Below are 16,963 nucleotides of genomic sequence, written 5' to 3'. Positions count from 1 at the left end.
GCCCGCTGCCTCCTGCAGTGGGGCATGGTTGGCTGGGCACAGGGCCAGATTCCTGATCAGGCCAATGGTTGCCTGGCAAGAAAAAGGGCACCCGTCAAGGGCATTTCGTGGACATCTGGAGGATCCCACTTCTCCAGCATCATCTCCTCCTTCCCCCGGTCTCTTCTCCCCCAGGCCAGCCATGGATGTGCTGGAAGGTCTCCAGAGAATGATGCTTCTCCCAGCCCATGCCCCTTATTCCATATGATCTTGTTGTTCCTCATGTCAGACTCTAATAGCCCTTGCTAAAATGATACTCCATTCCAGAATATTCCACCAGCCCCCATACCTTGACCCTCACCCCTGTTCCCTCTCTCTTAACGCTCCCTCACGGACAATATAGTCTTGCTTTTCTGATGGTTCCCAAACTCTGATTATCAGGGAGTCCTCGCTAGGGTTGACCCGAAAGCCTCCTGTATTGGTGACACTCACAATGTAATCCAGCTGAAGCAGTGGGATCTAGAACGAGGTCTCTGCCCCAGGCTCCCACCCTGCCAGCTGGCTCTGGTGACCTCTGACAAGACCCTGTCTATAGTCGCTCCCTTACTCTGGCACCAGATGTCACACACCTACAGCTCTGCCCGGGCTCACCCTCCCCTCCCCTGTCTGTGACAGGGAACTGACACATCTGTCCTCTACCCAGGCAGCCTCCAGGTTCCCTGGCTCCCAATGGCAGACACCAAGTATCACCAGAACCCTCTCTACCCTTTGTCTCTTTAGCATCCTTCCTGAGTTTGAGCAGGACACATGACACAGTACTGACACCCTTCCATCCAGGCGTGGCCACAGGAACAAGTTCCTGAGTATGGGCTGAAGTGGTCTCACTTTCTGGTCACTGCCAGCCCTTCAGGGCTTTTCCACTTCTCCGGGGCTAGAATACATGGATGAGGTGACCTCACCCATCCATTCATATGAGGACGACTTTGAGCGTCCAGACCCTCTAGCATAATGACTGTGCCCCGTGGACCACCGAAATCCCTGTGGACTCGTTAGAAATGCAGAGTCTCAGGCCCACCCCAGGCCTACCGAATCTGAGCCTGCAGTTGAATTGAGATCACCCAGGGTGGTCCTGTGCGCCTTCAACTCTGAAGCTCTATTCTAACTGATGGCCAAGCTACAAGATAGGAGGATTCTGGGTCTCGGGAGCAGAGCCACCATGGACTGTGGAGGCTCTAATACTGTCTTCAGAGCTCCTCCCCTCACCTGGCCCCACTGGGCAGCAGGCAGTACCTTGACCAGTGGCCACTGGTTGGGCTGGTTGAGCAGCTTGACGATGGCCGGGATGCCATAGTTGAGACGCACGGAGTTCTGGGCCATCTCGGCCTCGGGGTGGCGGCTGGTGAGGTGGCGCAGGGCGCAGACGGCGGGCTCCGTGATGTCATCCTTGTCGCCCGCGCGCAGGATGGCGTGGATGAGCGCCTCCACACCACTGTTCTGTGTCACCAGCGTCTTGTTCTTGCTGTTGTTGCACGTCAGGTTGGACAGAGTGCCCGTGGCACAGGTGAGGACATTGACATCGTCCACGCTCAGCTGGTTCACCAGAATCTTCAGCACGCTCTCCAGGCCCTCCTGGGGTTGGGGAAAGCAGTGGAGAGTGAGGGAAAACCCCAAACGCAGGGGCTTCCCAAGTATGTCCAGGGGAGCGAGATGGCCTAAGTGGGGGTCTCCAGCCCACTCAGTACAGACTCCCTGGGCCCTGAGAATCTTCAATCCCGCAATCCTGCCGACACCCCGTGAGATGGCAGTTCTACCCATGGAGGATCTGGGGCTGAGAGAGGTTGAGGGCCTGGCTCACAGACTCACAGCTCATGGGCCAGATCTGAACCCAAACTTATCTCTAAGCCCCATGCTCTCTTCTCCAGCCCCTCCGACTCCTCCTCTGGGTCCTCAGACCCAACAGGACTGGACTCAGGCCGAGGGAGGCCCCTAGGCCAGAATGAAGCTGTTGAGCCATGCTGCAGTGGCCCACTTGAACCACTTTTACATGCTTCTCCCCTTTCTGGGCCTTTGCTGCTGCACACTCAGTGGTCCCCAAGCCAAATCTGCCTTCAGGAAACATCCCTAAGCCAGAAACCTCATTTCTCCCAGGGAGAGCCACGTGGGCCTTGTGGGAGAATATAAGAACCCCAGGCGCTGGGGACAGACAGTCCTGAGTTCACATCCCAACTCTGCTGTCTACTAGCCATGACCAAGGCCATTTCTTAACTCCCTGAGCCTGTTTCTATTTCTTCTTCATTTTTTTTGCCCATGAGAAATTTCTTTTTTTTTAATTTTTATTTTTTCTTGGAGTACAGTTGAAAATATTCTTTTTTTAATTTTTATCTTATATTGGATATAGTTGAAAATTTTTTTAATATTTTTATTTTATATTGGATTATAGTTGATCAACAATGTTGTGTTAGTTTTGGTTGTACAGCAAAGTGATTCGGTTATATATACATGTATCTATTATTTTTCAAATTCTTTTCCCATTTAGGTCATTACAGCGTACTGAGCAGAGTTCCCTGTGCTATACAATAGGTCCTTATTGATTATCTATTTTAAATATATCAGTGTGCACATGTCAATCCCAAACTCCCAATCTATCCCTGCCCCCCAATTTTCACCCTAGTAACTATAAATTCATTCTCTAAGTTTGTGAGTCTGTTTCTGTTTTATAAATCAATTCGTTTGTATCATTTTTTTGAGTCTGCATGTAAGTGATGTCATATAATATTTGTCTTTCTCTGTCCAACTTACTTCACTTAGTGTAATAACAACCTCTAGGTCAATCCATGTTGCTGCAAATGGCATTATTTCATTCTTTTTAATGACTGGGTAATATTCCATTGTATATATGTACCACTTGAGCCTTTGTTTCTTCAGCTAACAACGAGCCCCACACTCTACCTCCAGGTACTGAAAGGGGTAAAGAAGCCAGTGTCCCAAGTGCTTAACTGAGCCTAGAACATTGATGTAATTCTTAGCAATGACAGACAGGTCTAAAGGAGGAACCAGAAGACTTGTCCTGAAACTGCATTTTTCCTTAAGTTGTTTTTAGCCACCCAGGGCCCCCAAGCCATCGCCTGCACACTACTGCTCCCTGCCCAACGTCTAGGGCATAACCAGCTGAACCCCTGCTTGGAACCATCAGCCCCTTTCCTCTAGGCCTCTTCCAAAACCCCTCAGAGGGATTAGAGCCTTTAGCTAAAGGGATGAAGGGCACTTCCAGCCTCAGCCACAGTGGAGCAAGATTTAGGGATCTCAGGCTCCTAAGGTCAGACTCCCAGACAGGAGGCTGGATGCAGAAAGACAGCTGAGGAGGGGGACACAGGCCTGATCATCTCCCTCACCTGCTTGGTGGCCACATCAGAAAGGTTGCGCAGGGTCCACAGGCAGTTCTGCACAAGGCGGGGGCTATTGCTCGTCAGGTGCTTGCCCAGGGCCTGCATCCCACCTGGGGTAGGAGATGAGCACATGTCAGCCACAGGGGAGCACAGCGGACTGAGCCTGGTGGCTGATCAGGGGCCCCGCCCCCACCCACCTGGCTACATGGGCCATCCTCACGAGCTGCAGTACTCACCAGCCTCCACAATGGCAGGCTTGTTGCTGGGACACACGGACAGCACTTTGAGCACGCGGCTGGTGGTCCAGAGCAGCTTCTCATAACTGTAGTTGCGCATGATCTGGACGAGGGCCTGGGGTCCTCCATTGGCCAGGATGATGAGCTGTGGGGGGAGGGGGGAAATGAGTGTGAGACAGATGGGGTCTCTGGCAAGGAACAAGGACGGAAGGGAGGGTAGGTGACAGAGCTGTTATTACTGAGCTTCATCCAAAACCTGAATAGCTTTTGTGACTACTAAATAAGCCAAATGTTGAAAGAAATGATAATACACAATGCTGGCAAGGATGAGGTGAGACTACTAACATACATTGCTGCTGATGGCATTGTAAGTAAGGCAATTCTTTTGGAAAGTACCTGGAAATTTTTGTAAAAGCTTAGAAACATTAAAAATCCTTAACCCTACTGATGAAAAAAATTCCTACTTTTTGGGAAAAGCTGTGTCTTGAATATGTTCATTATAGCATTGTTCATAAAAATTGAAGATCAGGAGCAACCTAAATGCCCTTCCTCAGGATAAAGTCTGGAGTCTCCATTTAATGAAATATTATTTGCTCTTATAAAGGGTGGTTTTGAGGACAGAGTAGCAAAAAAGCAATAATAATAATTTTAATATCATACATTAGTAGAAAACATGCCAAGTTGTAAATTATGACTACAACTGTATAAAAAATGCCCACAGGAAAGCACTGGAGGAAGCACATGGTTGTGTGAGGATCATTTTTTCTTTCCCTTATCCTCAAAATATTCAGTAGTATGATGAAACATTACATCAGAATTTACATATATACATTTAACCTAAAAAGAATAAGGAAGCAGTGACCCGAAGCTGCAGCTGGATGGAGGGGGATGGCATGGGGGATGCAGGTCTTGGTTGGGGGCAGGAAGAACTGGAGGAAGCACATGGTTGTGTGAGGACGACAGGGCTCAGCCCACCTTGCTCTCCTGGTTGCCATAGGCCAAGAGCTGCAGGCAGTCGGTGGTGATGGCCAGGAACTTAGGGTTGTTCTTGTTGAGCAGGGGCACCATCTTCTGCAGCCCGTCTGCCAGGCGCACTGCCATCTTGGCACCTTCCTGGTAGAGCAGCAGGTTGTGCAGCGTGGTGATGGCATAGAACAAGACCGACTCCACAGGGGAGCTGGGATTGGGGTAGAGGGTTCACGTGAGTCAGGTTCCAGGTGAATGTGGATCACCTCCTGTAGGAAGCCTTCCCCAATACTGACACCTCTATGGAAATACCTCTTTACTAAAATTTCATTGTCCCTTGAGTCCAGTCTCATCTCTATGAACAGAGCACGCAGCACCTCTCCTCTCTCCACTGAGACCATGACTCCTCTTGCTCTGGACTCCCAGCTCGGTGCTAAGCACACCTGTCCCTACTGAGTTGGTCCCCTGGACACCGGAGTAACTGCCATGTGGAAGGCATCATGCTAGAAAGGCCTGCAAGGGACTCAGGAGTAAGATCAGTATTTCCTCCCTTAAGGAACTTGCAGCTGGGTATGGGGATCAGGAAAAAGGCTATTCAACATTGCAAGGCAGGGAAAGATAAAGGTGGCAAGGGATTTTGCACAGGCTGTTCCCTCTGCCTGGAATACTCTTCCCGTCATCTACACCAATCAAAGTCCACTCCTCTGTCAAACCCCTGCCATCAGAGTGAACAGCTTCTTGGAGCTCCACTGACCAATCTTGGGCACACCTTTGCCGTCATCTACACTGTATCCTGATAAATAACCTGAGAGTTACCTGCCTGTCTCCCCCGCTAGGCTGTGAGCAGCTGAGCATCAGGACTGGGCGTGGTTCTGCACCTGGCACAGTAGGTGCTCAATAAATCTATGGAAGACAGGGAAGTCCAAGGGAGGGGACACCCCTGGTTCCTGCAGGGAGTAGGGGTGGGTACCTGAGCATGCGGACCAGGGCAGGGATGCCGCCCGACTTGAAGATGGCAAGCAGCCCCTCGCGGTGGTGGGAGAGGTTGTGCAGGATGGTGGTGGTGCAACGGGCCGTGTCCAGGTCACTGGTGTTCTGCATGGTGCGCACGACAGCCGCCACCAGCTGGGGCGAGCCCATCAGCGCCCGCCGAGACGCCTCCTTCTTCGACAGCTGGTTCACGATCATGGCCGCCTTGGTCACCACCACCTTGGGGGGTAAGGAGGAGGAGGGGAGGGAGTGAGCAGACGGGCCGAGACGGCTGCCATTGTGAGCAGGAAGGGCCAGAAGACACCTCCACAACGCTCAGACAGACCTGGGTCAGACTTCCCACTGATGAGGCTCTGGAAATGACCTCTCTCCACCCCAGGCAGAGCCCTCTCCTACAGACCTCTGACTCTCCCCTCCCTGTCCTGCCTCCACCCTGGCCAGGCCCTCACAGACCGGGTCCTCATCATTGAGCAGCTTGGTGAGCTCAGGCAGGGCCCGGGTGGCCAGCTCAGCATCGTCCTGGTAGTTGATGAGATGTACGATGGCCGACTTGAGGAGTTGGGATGGCTCAGCCAGCCGCTGCAGGTTGGTGGTCTGCCCCTCCACCTGGGTGGTGAGCAGCAGCGAGCTGTCCTCTCCTGTCACACCGGGACACATGGCCTCCCGCACCCGCTTGGCTCTGGCGGTCGTGGACATCTGGTACTCCAGGTCACCTGGGGGCCAGCAAAGAGGGACTGAGTTGCAGGAAGCGGGCAGGGGGACACTGGGGAGCAGGCATCCCATTTGGGCTCTCTGGGCTGACTTCCAGTCCACCACTCACAGTTCTGCCTTTAACCAGTGACCTCGAGGAGGTCATCATCACCTCAGGTCATCAGCGATAAAATGGGGCACCTCCTGTTCTGTTCATCACAGGGAATTCTTATGAGAATTAAATGACATGATAGGTGTGAATTGTTCTTAAAAGAAAGGAGCGTGTGCCTGGCACATATCACTAAAAATAAGGTCAGAGTTTATTATTATTAAAAGGAATAGTTAACATTTTTTGAGTACAGGCATACCTAAAAGATATTACGGTTATATAATGTATAATACATAAAAGATACGTAGTTCCCTACCACTACAATGAAGAAGTGAATATTGCAGTAAAGTGAGTCATGAATTTTTTGGTTGCCTACTGCATGTAAAACTTATGTTTACACTATTTATAGTATCTTGTGTGTGATAGCATTGTGTCTAAAAAATGTACATATCTTAATTTTAAAATATTTTATTGCCAAAAAATGATGACTATCATCTGAGTCTTCAACAAGTCATAGCAGCATTATCAAAGACCACTGATCACAGATTACCATCACAAAGAGAATCATCATGAAAATGTTTGAAATATTGCAAGAATTACTAAAATGTGATACAGAGACATGAAGTAAGCAAATGCTGCTGGGAAAATGGCGCATATAGACTTGATCCATGCAGTTATCACAAATCTTCAATTTGTAAAAAAAAAAAAAATTTGTGCCTATACTTTTTTAAAGGTCTTTTGGCCATGCTGCACAGCATGTGGGATCTCAGTTCACCAATCAGGGATTGAACCCGTGTCGCCCGCATTGGCAGCGCAGAGCCTTAACCACTGGACCACCAGGGAAGTCCTATGCCTATACTTGTTGTGTGCCCGGCAGTGAATTAAGTGCAGTCCTTATATTTTTCTCATTTAATCTTACAACCCTACAAGGCAAGGACTATTATTATCTCCACTTTACAGATGGGAAAACTGAGACACAGAGAGGTTATAAGAACCCGAGTTGGGACCGGAACCCAGACAGCCTGACTCCAGAACCCAACCCTGACTCTATGCCCCTCCCTTAACAAGCAGGTAGGGGTAGGATGATACAACCTCTGTCTCTTTCCAACCCTGAAATCTCATGATTCTAATTACACCCTCAACCTCCCCAAAGGAGGCAATTCACCCATTATATGGTCAGCTACATAGAGGCCCAGGGGCTTCCCCGGTGGCTCAGTGGTAAAGAATCTGCCTGTAACGCAGGAGACGCAGGAGATACAGGAAGAGCCCCTGGAAACGGGCATGGCAACCCACTCCAGTATTCTTGCCTGAAGAATTTCATGACCAGAGGAGCCTGGAGGGCTACGGTCCATGGGGGTCACAAAGAGTCGGACATGACTGAAGTGACTCAGCAGCAGCAGCAGCAAATAGAGGCCCAGAGGGTCACCCAATAGAATACAATGGATGACAGGGGAAGTTGGGGCTGTGGGATTCACAAAATAGGAGAAGGGCTCTCAGTTCAGTCCAGGCTCCGCCCCCTGGTAAGTCTGGAAGTCCCAGAGACAGGTATCCCAGTTTCCCAGGCAGCCCTGCCCTGGTGAGTGTCCCAAAGCCCAGAGGAGAGGGAGACAGAGGTTCCCCACTCCCATTAGTTGGGAAGGAGGGGACATCCACATGGCTTTCCTGCCTTGAATCTGCACTTTAGCAACCAACACAATGCCTGGCCCCGCCAAGCGGAGAGGCCTCTGCATGCTGTCAGGAGGAGCTCCCCGGGGTGCAGAGGCTGAGCACTGCAGTGGCCCAGGCTGCCACCACCTGTTCTCCACCCTCCCCAGCTCCCAAGGCTCACCATACCACACCATTCAGGGCCCTAGAGCCGTCTGTGGGCTACAGATGGGACTGGACCCTCCTTTCCCCCAGACAGGCAGGGCACCCTGGGCTGGCAGGCATCCCCACTCTGACCAAGCCCCAGAACTGGGCTCTGCCCCCACTGTGTACTTGAGCAAAAGGACTGTGTCTTCCCCCAGCCTCTGGGTTCCCTGAGGGTAGCAGGGTGCCTCCTTAGCACTCCGTACGTTCGTGGAGGGCAAGGACCATGCTTCTTCCATCAGACTGGTGTGCAGGGTCTATGCCTCCCCTTCTTATTAGAGGTTCACGGGACGGGAATCTGCCTCCCTCCCAGATGGAGGGGCGCTGTGAAGATGCTGTGCCTCCTCCCTCAGACTGCTGAGTCTAAGCACTGGAGCTGAGCCTCCCTCCGAAGACTGGGAGCCTCCTGAGGTCTGCCTCCTTTGACCCTCACCTCCCTCCAGGAGCCAGCTGCTTTTCTGCTGGGATAGCCCCACAGAAGAGTCCCCAGGGGTCCTGACCTTGGCCCGGGGGCACCGACTGGGTGTAGGTGGTGGTCTTCTTGAGCGTGTACTGGCGCCCGCAGGCCTCATCCTCCTCTATGAGGCCCTTGCTGCTGACCGAGGGCACACAGGTGTTGGCCCCCGAGTGGATGCCAGAGTCGTAGGTATATGTCTGCTGCCACTCGGTCACCTTGATGGGCTGTTCGATCAGGTTCATCACCTCCATGGTGGCTGCTGGGGACACAGAAGAGGGGCAGGAAATTAGCTGACCAGGTGGGACATCCCATCACTTGGCTCGGCCCCCATCTCCAGCCTCTACCCAGGCCCTGCCCATCACCCCTTCCCCCAACCATGGCCCCAAGGGCCCCAGTGGACTGTGGAGGAGGGTGGGAGGCACAAGGAACCAAACCCAGGGAGGACTGCCCAGGGTGGGACACCCGGTGTGAGTCCTGAGCTTGTATCTCTGACCTCCAGCCCAGGGTGGGATGAACCCCACGGAGACAGGTGCCTTAAAGGGCCAGATGCTCCAACCCAGCCCTGGGTTTATTGCAGTGAAAAGGAACAAAGAAGAATGAGTTTTTCTTTTCTTTCCTGAGAACAAAGAACATAAAGTGAGCAGGCCAGATTACCCCTAGTTTTCACTTTAACTGTTCCTAATCAGGGAAGGACAGGGAAGCCTGGGGAGCTGCAGTCCACGGGGTCGCAAAGAGTCAGACACAACTTAGCGATTGAACAACAACAAACCTGTAGTCTAAGTTTGCTTTTCTGCCCCCTAACTCCGCTTAAGCTATATTTTGTGCCTATCATCCTTTGATTTCATGCTAATTACATCCTGTATCTGGTGCTCACCTTCACAGGACTCTCTTTGCAGACCACACCTGGTAGTTTTCTCTCTTTTTGCAATACAGAAAGAAGGCCACACTACAATACACAAAAGACAATGGCCTCAACTCCTGGGCTTTGGGACTGGGACTACCAGATCCAATTACCGGGCTACCTGATGCCAGCCTATGACTACTTTTGAAACAATGCAAGAAGAGGACGCAAAATCCTTAGACGTTTGTTTATCATCACCTACCCCTGACTGCGAGCCTTCATTTTATATAACCCTTCAGATTCCTTATGGAAGAGGGGGAAACAGTTCTTGAGGCACAAACCTACTGTGTTCTCCCCCTCTGCCGGCTGAGGATTAAAGCTACCTTTCTATTTCCTCTAAGCTCTATCTCTGTATTTTTAAATTCAGGCTTCCCTGGTGGCTCAGAGGTTAAAGCGTCTGCCTGCAATGTGGGAGACCTGGGTTCGATCCCTGGGTCAGGAAGATCTCCTGGGTCAGGAAGATCTGGAGAAGGAAATGGCAACCCACTCCAGTATTCTTGCCTGGAGAATCCCATGGATGGAAGAGCCTGGTGGACTACCATCCACGGCGTCGCAAAGAGTCAGACACGACTGAGTGACTTCACTTTCAGTGGGCAGAAAAAGCCAGATTTTGGCAGTAACGGGCTCACTCACCTTGCGGCCCACAGCCCCAAACCCCCAAGACAAGAGACGTCACTCAGAGCCTCCAGCAACTTCTAGGGTCCTGAAGGCCCACCCCCATTCACTGGGACTCCTGGGAAGGGCTGCAAGGTGAGGCAACTACACCCCAGGCACTGGGTGGGAAACTGGGAAAGCAGGTGGGGCAGGGAAGCAGTCAGACAGGTTTCTCTGGGAGCCTCAGAGACTCCAGAATCTTCTGCATATGGGGCAGGATCAGGAGTGACTCCAGAGGCTCAGGCCTTAAGAACCCCATCTCTCTGGCACCCCAGCTCTTAGAAGCCTTCCGCAGAATTCTGAGTCCCACCAACCAGTTCAGACCTCAGCCACATACTCCCGGGCCATTCACAGCTCAGCTGAACCCCCATCCTCATCTGTAAAATGGGGCAGCACCACCTCCCACCACCAACCCAGCTGGGCACCTGGCCACACAGTAGGTGCTCAATGTCGGTGGCCATGCCTGGGTATCAGTATTCCCCCAGGATGTGTTCTCACCTCAGGGTGGAGCAGGCCTCAGGGGAGTCACTGCTACTATTCAGAAACTTGGGGACATTTGAGGGTCATGAATAGCTGGGCCTGACTCTGTACCAGCAAGGTGACTCCTGCTTGGTCTGTCCAGCTCCCTTGTCTCGAGTGCTGACCTCCAGAGTCCAACAGCCAGGAAGAGGGATGAGAGAAGTTGCACCCCGGTGAGGGCCTACCTGGTGCCTTTCAAGACAGCCAACATCCTCACAAGTGGGTTTCAAAGGACATGCTCTTCTTCCCAATTTACAGATGGGGAAACTGAGGCCCCACCGGGTGAGGGGGCACAGCAGAGAAATGACAGCCGGGACCAGGCTTGGGCGTGAGTGACACCTGTCTGTGGTCTGTGCACACCCAGTGTGGCCTCAGATGGCAAGTAGACCCCAGGCTGGCCCACCCACAGGGGAGGTAGCACCCACCACCTCAAACCCGTTGTCCCATTGCGTTGGAGACCAGTTGGGGACGAGGCTGCGGTGGCTGGTGAGCCTTGTCCGTTGCTGGGAACAAAGGTCACCACAGATATGTCTTCCCGAACAGGCCCAGCGCCACCTCCCAGGAGGACGCCAATGATCCTTCAGGTTTCCCTGCCTTTTATGGTGACCCCTCCCCTCCCCTGCCTATAAGCACACCTGGAACAGGCAGAGGCAGGAGCCAGGCCCACTCCCTGGAGCTTCTTTCCTCTCCTCCCATCACCCCAAGTGACTCAGAGTTTCGGGCTGATAAACAGAAGCAGGCTCGGTGCCGCCAGATGTGCCCAGCTGCTATCCAGGCCGATGCAGCTATTTCAGGGGGAGCCCTCCCCCTCGCCCCTGCCCGAAGCACACGCTGCCCACCCAGCACTCCTGCCTTCCCTGGAGAGACAAGACAGAGAACCAGGAGAGTTTGGGAGGAGAAAGCCCGTCTCCGAGCAGCCCCCAGGGAGAAAATTCAGGCAGGAAGCCTTGGACATCCGAGCCCGGAGAAGGAAGATGAAACTGCGTCAGTAAAGACAGCTGCATTAACCCTGCGAAGGCCACTTTGCCGGGCAGACAGCTGAGCTGCCATCTGGCCGCCGAGCCTCAGCCAGATTCGCTGAGGACAAACTGGACATCTCCCTGTGGCTGATTCATGTTGATGTAGGGCAGAAAGCAACACGATATTGTAAAGCAATTATCCTCCAATGGAAAAAACAACCAAAAATAAAAAAAGATTTCAAACTAGCACTCAGAGGCAGAAGGAAGGCCCTGCTGGGGCTGAGTTCCAGGCCTGTGTGCCATGGATGCTGAATGGTACCAAATGATCTTTCTACATCTCTTGAGATGATTGTATAATTTTTCTTGTTTATTCTATAGTGAGTTATTAAAAAAACAAAACTGGGTCTCTCCAGCCCTATCAGTAAAAATAGCCCATCTGAGCCAGAAAACGCTGCTCCCAGTAGAGACCATCACCTACCCCTGGTGCTTCTCAGCCAAGTGAGAGATGCGGGCCTTGGCCAGAACCTAAGGAACAATCCACTCGCTGGCCCCAGATCCAAAGGGACCCTTGAGGTCAAGGCTAGCCATAAGAGAGGTGTTTCCTAGCAGGCCCCTCAGCACCCCGACCAGCCCAAGCCTGGAGCTAAGAGAAGCTGAGGGCTGGACAACTGCCTAGAATGAGCCAGAGGCCTCACGGAGGTCAAAGGATCCACCATAGTGGAAGGATGGAGGCAGGGGCGTGTGTCTTAATTAGCAAATGAATCTCATGCTTCCTAGAAGCAACCCTGGTCAGCATTTGATTATTCCAGTTTCCAGATGAGGGAACAAGTGCCACGCTGAAAAACAGTGGTGCTCTGCTCAAGCCCAGGCCTGCCTCGTTGCCAACCAGCCTCTTCCCCTGGCTCCTAACAGGGCATCTGGGGGAAGAGGGGAAACCCTGGAATCAGGGAAAGAATGCCAGGCACCTGCAGAGAGACCGGAGGCAGGGAGCTGAAGGGAGCATAGGTGGAGCCAAGCACTGGCTGCTCCAAAATCAGGAGTCACAGGTTCTAGTCCCAGCTCTGCTGGCAACTTGCTGTGTGTCCTTGGGCAACAGCTTTCCCTCTCTGTGCTTCATCCACAGAAAGAGTGGCCTGGGTGATCTCAGAGGATCGTTGATATCTAAGATTCTAGGCATAAAAAGTCAGAGTTCCTATGACAGTCAAGAAAAGGCTGAGGGTGGGCAAGGTCAGAGGTAGAAAGCAGTTCAGAGAAGACACACCAGAACTCTTCATGAAGAAAGGATGGTGGAGGGAGTTACTCTCAGCACAGGAAAGATCTAAGTAAGACCTCAGGCAGGACTGTCAAGCAACCCCACCTCTTCTCACCTACTCCCCAGGAGAATCAGGGGAATTCTCTCACAAGAAACCAAAATGCTGGTTTTGCAGTTCCCAGGGCGGAGGAGGCCACACCCAGTTTGGTCTCACCCTGCTCTGCCCTGGATCTGGAGACCCACCATAATGCCCCTGGTCAGAGCCAGGGTGGAAGGAGGCGAGACAGACGTGGGCCCTGCCCAGGCACCCTGGCCGGAGACGGGCAGAGCCAGACACAGGGCGGGGCTCTGAACTGAATGGGGGCGCTTTGTTTAGCAGTGGTTCTATTGTTGGCGACACAGGAGGAAGAAGCCAGCTCAGAGATCACAGGATGGGATGGGGACCTCGCAAGGGGCAGGAAGAGAAAACAGGGGCTCTGGAGAGGGGGTGCAAAGGACCCCTCCCCCACTGGCCCACACTGGCCAGGAATCTGCAAGCAAGCAATGAGGATGCTTTGGGGCACACTGCCTTCCACTCCTGCCTCCTCCTCTGCATGGCCAACCCAGTGGGCTGTCACTGGGCACTCTAAATCCAAGACTGTCCTGGCAGGGTGCAGCCCACCTCTGAAATAAAAAAATAAATCCCAGGACTTCCCCAGGAGTTAGCACTCTGCGCTTCCACTGCAGGGGACACAGGTTCGATCCCTGGTTAGGGAACTAGATCCCATGTGCACTGCAGCACGGCCAAAAATATTTAAAAATTAAAAATAAATTTAAAAACTCCCACCAGAGCTACAGGCTCCTTCCCTCGCCAGCTGGGCTGGGCTGTATGACACCAAGTTTCAATCACACATCTGGAAATCAGAACAGGAATTGGTTGCCCGAGCGGTGTGCTGGGACCTGGCTCAGAAGCACTGCAACAGAGCAGGCAGGGCTTCCAGAAGGTCCTTGGGCCAGAGGTCAGACTCTGTAGATGCAGATCACGGGCTCAGGCAGTGACAGAGGAAGGGGACCGAGGACAGGGTGCAGTCAGGGGAAAGCTCCATCCAGCCTCACCTCACACTGGCCCTTTGCCCTTGGGCAAGTCATGTGATTTCCTGAAGCCTCATATTCCTCCTCTGTAAAGTGGAGAGACAGGGACTTCCCTGGCAGTCCAGAGGTTAGGAGTCCACACTTCCACTGCATGGGGAATGAGTTCAATCCCTGGACCAGGAACTAAGATCCTACATGCTGAGCGGCACAGCCAAAAATAAAGTGGAGACAATCAAGACACTGCTTTCTTCAGACCACTGTTAAGTTGTGTGGATGGTACAAGCAGAAGGCCTCTGTTGATAGGAACAACCCAGGCAAGTGTCTTTCCATTAGGAAAGCAAAGAAGTTGCAGAGGGGCCAGCAAAGATGGGCCCAGTAAGGTAGCTGGCAGCCAGCCTGCTTTTTAGGAGCCAATACCCCAGGGGCTTCCCAGGGGGGTGCTAGTGGTAAAGAACCTGTCTGCCAATGCAGGAAACACAGGTTCAATCCCTGGATCAGGAAGATCCCCTGCCGGAGGGCACGGCAACCAATCCAATATTCTTGCTTGGAGAATCCCGTGGACAGAGGAGCCTAGTAGGCTACAGTCCATAGGGTCGCAGTTAGTCAGACACAACTAAAGCGACTTAGCGTGCATGCACACCCAAGGTTAAGACCCAAGCTTCTCTTCCCTGACCTCTCAGATAAGGGCTAGGAGGGGAGTTGCCTCCTGGTCCTAGGCCAGAGCCCCTGGGGTTGGAGGACAGGGTATGGTTGGGGAAGATGAGTTATATCCAGATCCTGGGAGGGGAAGGGGCAGAAACAGTGCTGCCCCTCTCCTAGGTCACATGTGCTGTGGTCTGCAGTCGGGGGCGGGCAGGCCAGTCAGGCGTGGACATTCCCCACATAGCAGCCCCAGGGGAGAGGCTGGGCTCTGCAGGGTCACCAGCCCCCACCCTTCCTCACTCTGTCTCTGGCTCCAGCAGAGACTTGGCCGGCGGGCCCAAGCACAGTCGGAAACAGACTCTAGAAGTACAGAGATGTGACTACTTCCCTTGAGAGCCCTATCTCCCCCTAGTCAGGCTGGGGCTTCCCAGAGAGGCCACTCCCCTCAGACTAGTGGCTCCAGGAGAAACACCCCCACCCGTGGACAAGATTTCCTTGGCCAAAACTGTGGTCTCCCCCATCAGACTGGTCATTCCAAATGGGCAGAGACTGAAATGGGCACCAGCCATGGCCAGGGCTCTAGGGACAGGAGAAGACACAGAAGCCCATCCTGAGCTTCCGGAGGAAACCCCTCACTTCCGGTTTGGAGGACAGCCGGAGCAGCGGCCCAGGCCTGGCTGGGGGTGGAGGAGGTTCAGGTCAGGCCGACCCAGCTGCTGTTTATTTTCTTCCTTCTGGGCTCCTGCCCAAAGCAAACAAACCAGGGTGGGAAAATGAAGGGGACTTGAAGGAGAGGGAAATGCCCGGCCAGGTGGCTGGACCCTGGGAACCTCAGGGCTCCCCTGGAGAGCAGTCCAGCTGGAGATCCATTCCCTGCTGGGGGCCCTGGGTGGGCAAAAATCCCAAACCAGCAGAGACCCCAAACCAAGACTCCTGGGAATGGAAAAACACTTTACCAGCCTCAGGAAACAACCGCTAAAGACTCACTTGTGTCAGCGACATATCTCAATCCCAAGGGCCTGCTGTCCCCACCCAACCACAAGGGCCTGGGGAGCCCAACCCCAGCTTGTGTCCACTCCTCAGGCTGTGATTCCCCAGAGTTTCATTCTGCAGGGATTGCTGCCTGACCTCCTGGAAAAGCAAGTAAGATCCAACTGTTACTTCCCTGTTCAGCATTTGCTGGAGAAAACCAGGATTTGGGTAAAGGTTTGTTTAAAATTTGTTATTGTATACACAGCATGAGATCATCCAAGAGCAAGGCTGAGAAACAGGAGCATGCTAAGAAAAGAGAAGGGAAAGAAATGTTAGCAGTAGATGCCTCAAAGGATAGGATTATGGATGACTTTTTCTTCTCTCATAAACTTTCCTAAACTTTCCAACTATTTTGCAAAGTGAGCAGATATTACTTTTTCAATCAAGCGGGAGGGGGAGTCACAGTGAGTACAACCTCCACTCACCCCCAAATAAGCAGTGTATTGACTGCCCAGCCCTGTCTCAGTTGTCCTCCATGCCTGCCACTTGCCAGAGACAAGAATCTGCTGTCCCCACAGTGAGGAAAGATAGCTGACCTATTAACCTACACTCCATAGGTCACAGAAAGCTGAGCTTCCTGCCCTGAGGGCCCCCAACAGCTGAGGTGCCAAGAGGCTGAGCAAAGGGGGAATGGTCAGAGAGTTTTCTCTTTGGCCTGGCCAAAGAAGCTGCTGGAAATCAGGGCAGTCCATGCCTCCCAAGACCTCCACCAGATTCAACCATGTCCCAGGAGGCAAGCCTCATGGTGTCCCTTGCAGAGACACAAACCCTGATGACTTGCCCTAGTCACACTGCTCTTTCTCTTCGCAGGGGTCAGTGGGTAAGTGGCTCATGGCTCCCTGCCCCTCTCAGAGCCAGGTCTCTCCTCCCAAAAGACACAAGACTAAAAGTTTCCCCAGCAGGGACCCACCAGACCTCAGACTTGCCCCTAAACAGTAGTGATTCCTGCCTGCTCTCTTGGGGTAGGCTGGCCCTCCCCAACTCACATGGATGGGGCCCTGCTTCATTCCCTTCAGAGAAGAGTCAACTCTGAGCCTCCACTGGCATCTCCCTCTTACTTATCAACTCAAGACCTCATCTCTAACAGGTGGGAAGTCCTTCTTCCTGTCTAGCCTCCATTCCTTCCATAAGCATCCTGGGGACTTCCACGGTGGTGCAGTGGTTAAGACTCTGCCTTCCAATGCAGGGGGTGCGGGTTCAATCCCTGGTCAGGGAATTAAGACCCCCACATGCCAAAAAGGTGAAAAAAAAAAAAAGGAAGAAAAAGAAAAA

The 16,963-nt window shown here is 52.8% G+C and overlaps 1 protein-coding gene across 2 annotated transcripts in view; it reads right to left on the bottom strand.

Annotated features, from left to right (window-relative positions):
- Positions 1-16,963, bottom strand: part of JUP (junction plakoglobin) — a 26,429-nt gene that overhangs the window by 5,354 nt on the left and 4,112 nt on the right. For both annotated transcript variants that reach the window (XM_010842540.1, XM_010842539.1), the window contains 8 exons: positions 8,705-8,920; positions 6,011-6,270; positions 5,538-5,776; positions 4,577-4,778; positions 3,602-3,746; positions 3,372-3,475; positions 1,270-1,608; positions 10-72 (listed from right to left, as the gene is read on the bottom strand). In XM_010842540.1, coding sequence (XP_010840842.1) covers positions 10-72; positions 1,270-1,608; positions 3,372-3,475; positions 3,602-3,746; positions 4,577-4,778; positions 5,538-5,776; positions 6,011-6,270; positions 8,705-8,912 — 1,560 coding nt within the window. In that variant the 5' untranslated portion in view covers positions 8,913-8,920. The remainder of the gene's footprint in view (positions 1-9; positions 73-1,269; positions 1,609-3,371; positions 3,476-3,601; positions 3,747-4,576; positions 4,779-5,537; positions 5,777-6,010; positions 6,271-8,704; positions 8,921-16,963) is intronic.

The sequence above is a fragment of the Bison bison genome, unplaced genomic scaffold, assembly GCF_000754665.1.
Source record: "Bison bison bison isolate TAMUID 2011002044 unplaced genomic scaffold, Bison_UMD1.0 scf7180017864180, whole genome shotgun sequence".
Classification (NCBI taxonomy): Eukaryota; Metazoa; Chordata; class Mammalia; order Artiodactyla; family Bovidae; genus Bison; species Bison bison.
This window is presented reverse-complemented; position numbering and strand designations above follow the sequence as displayed.